This window comes from Trichechus manatus, unplaced genomic scaffold (genome assembly GCF_000243295.1).
Source record: "Trichechus manatus latirostris isolate Lorelei unplaced genomic scaffold, TriManLat1.0 scaffold00047, whole genome shotgun sequence".
Taxonomy (NCBI): Eukaryota; Metazoa; Chordata; class Mammalia; order Sirenia; family Trichechidae; genus Trichechus; species Trichechus manatus.
Window position 1 is genome coordinate 13216338 of NW_004443983.1, and position 9330 is coordinate 13225667.

General features: G+C 37.5%; 1 protein-coding gene across 9 annotated transcripts in view; it reads right to left on the reverse strand.

The window, feature by feature from the left end:
• Positions 1 to 1890: 1890 nt before the first annotated feature.
• Positions 1891 to 9330, reverse strand: part of FER (FER tyrosine kinase) — a 492503-nt gene continuing 485063 nt past the window's right edge. For 8 of the 9 annotated variants that reach the window (XM_023731992.1, XM_023731994.1, XM_023731996.1 and 5 more), the window contains 3 exons: positions 8652 to 8806; positions 3854 to 3976; positions 1891 to 2937 (listed from right to left, as the gene is read on the reverse strand). In XM_023731992.1, coding sequence (XP_023587760.1) covers positions 2795 to 2937; positions 3854 to 3976; positions 8652 to 8806 — 421 coding nt within the window. In that variant the 3' untranslated portion in view covers positions 1891 to 2794. The remainder of the gene's footprint in view (positions 2938 to 3853; positions 3977 to 8651; positions 8807 to 9330) is intronic. The other variant, XM_023731995.1, reaches the window with a different exon arrangement.

A 9330-nucleotide genomic window follows, 5' to 3' on the forward strand; every position in this document is an offset into this window, starting at 1 on the left:
TATGACAGTTTTCTTACTAAACAAGTCACACAGCATTTTCTGCATTTTGGAAGCCTCCTTTCCCTAGATCAACTTGCAAATTCAGAACAGTATTTATACTTGTGCTTTCTGGGTATGGATTAGCCTCCTAAAGTACATAATCCCAATAATTATTAGTGACAGAAGGGATAAACAAATTATGCTTCAATCACAACAGAATTAACAGTAAAAAAAAATTGGTTTGTATAATTTTTTCTTAATGCATGTACCTGTATTAAATTTAACATTCTATACAACTGATATGACCCTGAAAGATGCCCAATGAGTTATTAATCTGGAACTGTACCACTGTCTGCTTTGGGACAAAGAATAAAACAGAATTGAATGCTGCAGATGTCACAATGTTTTGAAAAGCTTTTTTAATTTAAGCACAGCGTTTTGATGTGAATTGTAAATTCTAACAGCCTGGATGAGTGAAATATCAATGCCATGTTCATCCTTTACACCAGAATGCAAGGATTAAGCTTTGGGTCTTGTTCACAAAATTAAAGCCAAAACCATCATTCTCTCTTCTTTCTGAGAGCTTAGCACTGAGGCCGCTAAGTGATGGGAGGCTGTTTTCTTTAAACAGACAAATAATATTATAAATAGAAAGATTCACTTGGAAATACTGACAAAGGGGTGGAAACATCTCCATCTTAGTTTTACTTTTTTGAAGGTTGACAAATGCCTGAAGACTACAGCACTTAACTCCGGAGTCTATGCTTTGATTTACCACAGTACGTGTCATCAAAAGAAATTCTCATTTATTTATAAATGTTTGGTAGAAGGGAAAACCATACTGATTAAAAAGAAGTTGCTTTGTATGTTACAAAATATTTTTGATGGCAAGTTGCTTCTGACCCATGGTGACCCTACAGAAGAGTAGAACTGCCCCGTAGGGTTTCCAAGGCTGTAAATCTTTATGGAAGCCGACCGCCACATCTTTGACCTGAAGAGCAGCTGGTGGGTTGGAACCACTGACCTTCTGCTTAGCAGCCAAGTGCTTAACCACTGCACCACCAGAGCTCTTAGTCTGAATACAGTTATCATTAAATGTGTACCAAACTGGCAAGTAGATTGAAATGATAAACACAAGCCATTTTTCTGTTCAGTATAATCTTTTTTACTCTTTAAAGTACTGGGTGTGAGTTCTATGCCCTGACATTCAGAGGCAGCAAACAGCTGGAGAGGACAGGAGAAACTTTCTCTCTCTTAAGCTCTTCTAATGAATGTAGACTAAATCTTCACTAAGGTGCTGTTTATCTGGACACATGCCTAAGCAATTATAAGACTCCCAGGCCACATTTACCCCTGAGCGTGACCATCTCCTACACACACATTTATCCCGAGAAGCAACTATATACAAAATGTGGGGTGCGTTCCCCAGGTGGAGCTAACGTTCAGCTCGACAGAATCCTAGTTTTAACTCTGTGTTACATTTTATCCACACTGAACATCTCTGGTACTGTGCTCGCATACCTGTCAGCTAATGGTAAGAATTTCCGGGTAGCGGTATAAGGGTGAATGATGGGTAGGGTGGAAATAGGATGGCTGTCCCTATGTCCTTCTCCTTATAATTGCTTTTTGCCTCATTAATGTTCACTCAATATCTTAATTATCTACTTAATTCACGCCTGCCTTGCTCCTTGGTTGTGTGTGTGTGTGTGTGTATGTGTGTGTGTGTGTGTGTGTGTGTGTGTGTGTGTGTGAACACAGATGAGTGTTTGTGAACTAAGATCATGAAATCCCGACAGTTCAAGAAACTGGTACAAATAAAGGGAACTACATTTTGGATTGCCTCCTTTGAGGTGAAGATGCTTAACCAGAATGAAGTCCACTTTTGTGGACTTGTGCTTTGTAGTTTCTCTGAAAAAAAAAAAAAAATTGCTGCCATTAAGAAGTTTCTATCTATGAATTCCTGAAAATTTCTTAGGATGTTTTTGGTGAATTCAGAATATAAAATAAGAGATAAATATGTGTGTGTGTTTATAAAGGCATAATTCTGGTAAGAAGGCTGATTTTATATTTTCCTTTTCCTCTCTACTTTGATCACCACTCTAGCTGCTCTTTTCTCCAGAACACCCTCCTGTTCATACTTGCTTCTTGCTGTCACAGCTCTCTATAGCATCCTTTAGGAGCAGTTGCCTGGACAAAGGAGGAGGGAAACGACCACCCTCCTAATAAAGCCAGAGTATGATGACATTTACACCTGGCTTATTTTTGGCAAAAAAGAAAAGAAAAACCCTAAGTAGTCCAAATAATTCCCAGTATAAAAAGATGTGTACAAATATTACCTTGACTCAGCAGAGAAGAAGGCCAACTTTAGTGGGAATGTGCCCTGCAAGCATGGCATTACCAATGCAGTTATAGCACCAAGAGACTAGGTGTCTGTGGAGTAGGATGGCAGCCTGTGAACTGTGCCTGACGCAGAAAACCTTTGAGAAACATCAATAGTCCTGGGTGTGAAAAAGACGGATCTGTTGTCCCTCACATTTAAAGCCTGTGCTTTTCTATTTACAACGGTCTGAAATGGCAGGATTGCTGTGGTTAGCTAACAAAGCCCTTGGTAGAACTATTTTTTTTTTTTAAATGCATTTACCTTGACTCTTTTTAAAAGTGGAACATATTACAAAAAAACCCAAACAGTTAATAAAAAAATAACCTTAGAAGACTGTTGCAGGTAATGTGGTATGAACTCATTGTTAATGAGAAGAACAATATCACTCTGCCGGGAGACAGAGTGCTGAACGCTGAATTTGGCACTGTTTCATCACTATGACATTTTCTTCTTGATGGCAGTGAGTTCTTTCTGAAGATCGGTGAACTTGGGGCGGTTTTCAGGTTTATAATCCCAACACTTTAGCATTATTTTAAAAACATCTTCTGGACAGTGCTGAGGGGCTGACATCCGGTATCCTGAAGACCCAAGAGAACAGCAACAGAGAATTTAGCACGGAGATAAGACGTTCACACAAAGCATTATGCAGTTTTTAAACTTTAGTACCTTATGGTGTAGGTGCAATAGAAACAAAAAATCCATTTCATGACAAAATTGTTTTTTTTTCCTATAGGGATACAGACTTTAATCCTACAGAGCCACAGGATTAGCGTCTAGCTCACAAGAGGCTTTTTTTTGTTGTTGATGCTGCTGTTTGCTTGTCACAAGGTCTGACACTAGACACATTTTAGTTGCTTTTAGAATTTGCTTTTAGATGCTGTGGGCAGAGTTTTTAAAAAAATCATCTCTACAACCTAAGTTTTTGAAGATGAAGGCAGGGGGAGCATTTTATAAACACTAATTCAAAAGTGGAATATAAATGAATATGAGTTGTACTCTTTTACAGCTTAAGAAAAATCTCATCTTTGATTCAGAGTTGTCAGGCGGTTGTACAGCAGTTGTTGGGTAGTGTGTGTGTGTGTGTGTGTGTGTGTGTTTGCTTAGACAGTGTGATGTCTGTGAGGGGAAGGAGAGGGAAGGAAGGAAGGAAGCCAGAAAGTCAGCCTCCTCCACCGGATTCTACAACAACCCCATTGGCAGGTCTGATGCTAGGCCATTGCCATTTGTTGGAGCATTCCTTCTGTTAAAAGCTAAGACTGTGCCCTACACAACTGCATGTTAGAATGTCACCATCACCTAGTTATTCCCATCTCAAATCTGGGAACACCACAGTTTTTTCAGAAGGGTCAAAAAATTCTCAAAAACTTTCTTCTTCCTACTCTCTCCTTAGGCACTCAAATGGTAGCACCTCCCCCAGGAAACAGCCATCAGACACAGCATCAGCACTGCCCCAGGGCTGGACGTGGGCCATCCTAACCCACGGCTTTGTCTCACCTCTTTCCACCTGCTCTCGTGCTTGCTGATTTGTCATTCCAGGGTATGGACAGACCCCTAAGCTGAAAGTCTCCCAGAGGAGGATGCCAAAGCTCCACGCATCACTCTCAGAACTGTATCTCCCTGGAGGGAAACAACAACCATAACCAAGTGAGGCACAGTGGACAAGTGGGAGAACTTTTCTGGTTATATATGTCTATGTCAGTCACGTAGTAACACATTTTAAACTTAACAAAGAAACTCAGTAACTAGTGATCCTATTCTACTCACTAATTTCATTTTCCAGGTTTAGTAATATTACCAATTAAATGAACAATCTTCAAGTTGCTAGTTTAACGAAAACCAAAAAACCAAACCCGTTGCCGTCCGGTCAATGCCGACTCATAGCGACCCCATAGGACAGAGTACAACTGCCCTATAAGGTTTCCAAGGAGCCGCTGGTAGATGCGAACTGCTGACCTTTTGGTTAGCGGCCAAGTTCTTTCTTAGCCACTGTGCCACCAGGGCTACAGTTTAACCAAACCAGCTTTGAAATCACTTTCTCCTCCTACCAGGAACAAACCGTAAGACATGCAAGCTTGCCTTACCGTGGATGAATGGTTTAAATTAAAAAAAAAAAAAAAGATATAAATTTGCACACATCAATGCCTAGGAGATTAAATAATCTGGATTCCTGCAATTTTTTTCTTTTGCCTGCATCATTTCCTTTCCACTAAAATTATAAACAAACTTAAAGCAATAAGGAAAGTTTCTTAACTTCAAATTTTTACTCATCACTGTTTACAGATATTCTTGCATGCTCGAAGGTCTCATTTTCTCCACTGATAGTTTCATTTATGGAAAATATATTTTTCTATCTGTTCTGAATAGAGTGGAAATTAACATAACTGGCTGATAAAAACAACTTTACATGGTGCCTTGTTCTGTCAAAATATCTTGGTGCACCTGTTTTACTGATCTACATGAGCTAAACTCTTAAGAGTTTTTTTTTTTTTTTTTTTCCTGGTAGTTTTTTTACAGAATCAGGAATAAAAACCAACAAAAAATGTCTTCTGGAGACAGATGTGAAATCAAGGAAGGAAGGCAGGAAATCCTTCCCAAACTCCTAGGGGTTAGAATTTCCAAGACTTTCTCAACATGTTTGTGCTTTTGTTTTAATTTTACATATACAGCATGCAGTGGTGCTAAAGCTTTCTTAAATGATTTCATTTTCTATCCCTCTTGTAGCTTCCTGCCTTAACTCCATCATTCTAGTATTTATAAATAGTCTTCCTCTAAAAATGGCTTGTTACTTTCAAGTAGGATGGCCCTTTCTCTTTCTTGAAAAAAGTAAAATTAAAATGAGAGTATGCCTGCACTATGATAACTATATTGACGTCAGAGTCTGAAGTGTACTTACTGATTATCATCTCCAGCTGTGTGAATTAACTTCCTTCTTAGAAGGCAGTAATTATGAACATTGACTATGCTGTTTGGCAGGAAGATTAGTTTTCTCGTCTGCAAATCAATTCTTTTCAAGTTTGGCATCCAGTAATTTAATACTTTTCATGAAAGTTATTCAATGGCTATAAGTTATGAGTAATTAGTTCTTTAAGAAAGTGTAAGTTGTATAGAGGCTATATGTTTTTTGGTAAGATAATATTTGGGCAGAGATCAAGTTATGTAAAAGCCAAGATCACATTCCAGAAGTAAAAGCTTAAAACCTAACTCTATTACCTGGACCACTGAACCTGGTTTTGCTGGGTAATTTTAATGGGCTAAAAGTAACTTAAACAATTGTATAGTATTTTACTACTTTTTCATCTTTCATTTGATCCTCATAATATCCTAAAAACTCACTGCCATCAAGTCAATTCTGATTCATAGCGACCCTATAGGACAGAGCAGAATCGCCCCATAGGGTTTCCAAGGAGCAGCTGGTAGATTTGAACTGCTGACCTTTTGGTTAGCAGCTGAGCTCTTAACCACTATGCCACCAGGGCTCCCATAACACCTCAGTAGGAGGAAAAGGTACTCTCATTCTCACCTTACAAATTAGGAAATGTAGGTACAGAGAAGAAGATGGCTTACCAAGCTCATACAACTAATGACATAACTGGTTGTGAAGCCTGGTTTCTGACAGGTGGTCCAGAACTTTCTTTACTACAAATCCTGCTTCCTTCACAGGGCTAGCTGAGGATTAGTTATACCATACTAATTAAATTAGACAGTGCTTTAGCCCAAAATTCCCAGGTGACAAATGAAAAACATTTCTTTTTAATAACTGATGAATAGGTCATTTTATTCCTCAGTTATAGACCAGTATCCTATTTTTCCTATAGTACCTTGGTGACAGCAATGACTTAGGATGGTGGCAATATATGCTGAACAGCCTATAAAGTATGCTACCATTTTGAGTTAAAAAAAGGAGGTAGGGTATATATACAAATAAATAGTTGAGAAAACTCTGAGAGGAATATAAGCAAATGATAAGTGAATTCATCTCTGGGAAGGGGAATTGGGTGGTTAGGCACAGGGGTGGAAGAGGGGCTTATATTTAACTGCAGGCCCTTTAATATGGCTTGATTTTTAGAAAACCAAGTCTATGTATTAGTATTATGTTTTCAAACATTAAATAACAAACAATAATGAGAAAATGGTGAAAATATGTTTAATTCTATGACTCTAAGCCAAAGTTTCAGAGCTCCTTAGACTGAAGGTCTTAGAATGACTCCATCCTTCATGGAGACTTGGGCAATATTTCATCTACTCTGAGACAAGAGTGAAGAAAAGAATCAATAGGGAAGAAAAGGCCCTTGGAAGAGGCAACAGCTTATACCCAATCACATGGCTATATTTATATAAAACTTGAAAGAAGTATATCGATAAACAGGGACTTTCATTCATGAAACAACTATGTATATTTTCTCTGCTTAAAAAAAAAGGTAGAATTTAGAACTAACCTTCAGTACTTTTGGCTGTGAGAACTAAAACAGCTTCTCAGGGTACAATTTTTCCAAGAGATTTGCAGACCTTTTCAGGAACTCCCTCAGTGGATTGGGTAATAAGTACTTCAAACTATTACCTCTTCCTCATCTACTACTAAAATCTCTCTGTCTTTGTCATCTAGGTTGCTCTGCATTTTATAAAGTTAATATTAAAGACCACTAAAAAACTGTCCTACATTGTCAAAGGTTTTGATACTTGTCCTTATTATTTAAAATGTTTTAGGTCTAGCTGTTAGAGGCATCTAGAATTAGAAATTAGATATTTAAATACTTTAGTAGACATGAAATTCAGCTAAAATATACTATGAGAGGTAGAATTTTACTTGGCGTAGTTGCTTAACTGTAAGAAGATTTTTAACGATAACATAATGTAGAGAATCTGGCAAACCGGGTTAAGAACAAAGTCTGGAGACTTGGATTTTAATGGTAAGCCTGTAGGGCCTCCCAAGTCCAGCTAAAGCTCCCTTACGGGGATGCTTTAAGAATCGATAAGAAGGGGTTTAAAAATGTTTTGGGTCATACAAATAAAACTTCTGTGTAAATACAAAGTGTTGCAATTCTATCTTTTGTCCTGTGACTGTTCCTTTAGTAATATAGCCCCAGAGTAATAACAACAACCATCCCAGAGAAGAATCTCTATGGAAAATAGCAGGGCTGCTACTGGCTGTAGATTCTGAGGAATAGTGGAATTGGTTTGTGATCACTCGAAGGCTCAGAAAAGGCTCTCTTGCTGGCACATGGGAAGGCAAACTAAGGGTGAGGATGAGTATCTGTAGAGTGGTAGGTTCAAAAACTTCACTGTTATTAACTACAATAGCTTAGTCAATTCTCATGATGACAACTACCTACACTTACGTATTTCATAGCGTTGCTGGTGCACAGAATTCTTACAAAATAGATTCTGGTGTCTGGATTGGCCCCAATTAACTACTAATCACATTCAAAACTTTTATCTTTTACCTTAGAAATGCCTCAAAAGCTAATTTTCGTGATGAAGTAATTTTTAGTTTTAAATCAACAGAGCATCATTTTATAGTTTTATTCAAAACATACTACATCAGTTCACCAACCCATGGGCTCATATGCTGCTGCCCTTACTGAAAATGTAATTTCTAGCTTCACTTAAAGTACAATCTGGTCTTTTTTAAAATTCCTGAGCTGTTATCCATCTTGATGTGGCCCATTTCATCCCACCCACAGATAATGCTGTATTTATTTCCAATTACAATGATACATAAAAATCAAGCGCAAAAAAATCCCTGCTGTTTTAAAATTTAACTCCCATCTCCCTCTTTCCACAAGATTTATACAAGTTCCAGAGACTGAGATGCTAAGAAACTATGTCGATTTTCAGAGTGAAAAACTAAAGAACTGATTGACTCGTATGTTAGGTACCTAACATTAGATGAGGTTACTGGACCAATTATAAGACATTTAAAAGAAATAGTCCAGAGCCAAAGCAATGATTTTACTCTGTGTATAATCTGACTGTTAAAATAAAAATAATCTTTTTTTTTTTTTTTTTTTGGTGAAAAGGAAAAACCTTTCTCAGATGATTAGTTATACTTTAAAATGCTTATCTATCTTTTAAATCTAGTACTCTTACATACAGAAATCTGATCAATAATTTCAGTAAATTAATTTTGTGCTCGTGTTCAAGTTCCAGTGTACTAACAGTTACACTCATTTGTGTTGATCCTCAAATCATTCTAAACTGGGCTCTGCTCTACCCCTGTAACTTTCCTTGTTCATTTCTCATGTTGACACAGCTCATTTTTACCACCAAAAGGAGAAACAGAGTCTATCTGTACCATAATTAAGAGCTTCCGGGGCTGTCCATTTAATGGGAATCTGCTTTAAGCCAGAAGATGAATATACTCCACCATCCTCTTGACGAGACATTCCAAAGTCACTGATTTTCAGAAGATTATTTTCACCTACCAGGCAGTTTCTTGCAGCAAGGTCCCTAGGTTACAATAAGACATAGAAAACACCTATTAAAACAAATTGAAAGCCACTTCACACTTATGACTTCCACACTTTGCATTTTCACATTAGCAATGTATTTGTAATAAGGTTATGAATGCTTGTGATTTACCAGTCCTTCCCATCTTTGCTGTCATAGGTAAAAATTATCCACAAGAACATTTGCATATGGAACAAGCCACATGCTAGTTTTCTAGGCAACACATATTTCCATTTACACAGCAAAATATTGACTGTAGGATTAAAAGGGAAAACCATAGAGGAGAGGCAATGCACACTTGCCACCATTTCTTTTATTTTTTATTGTACTTCAGGTGAAGGCTTACAGAACAAATAGTTTCTTATCAAACAGTACACATATTGTTTTATGACATTGGTTAACAACCCCACAACATGTCAACCCTCTAAGTTCTCAACCTTTTTTTTTGGTGAAAATGCACATAGCCAAAGATACACCATTTCAAAAATTTCTACATGCACAGTTCAGTGACATTGACTACGCTC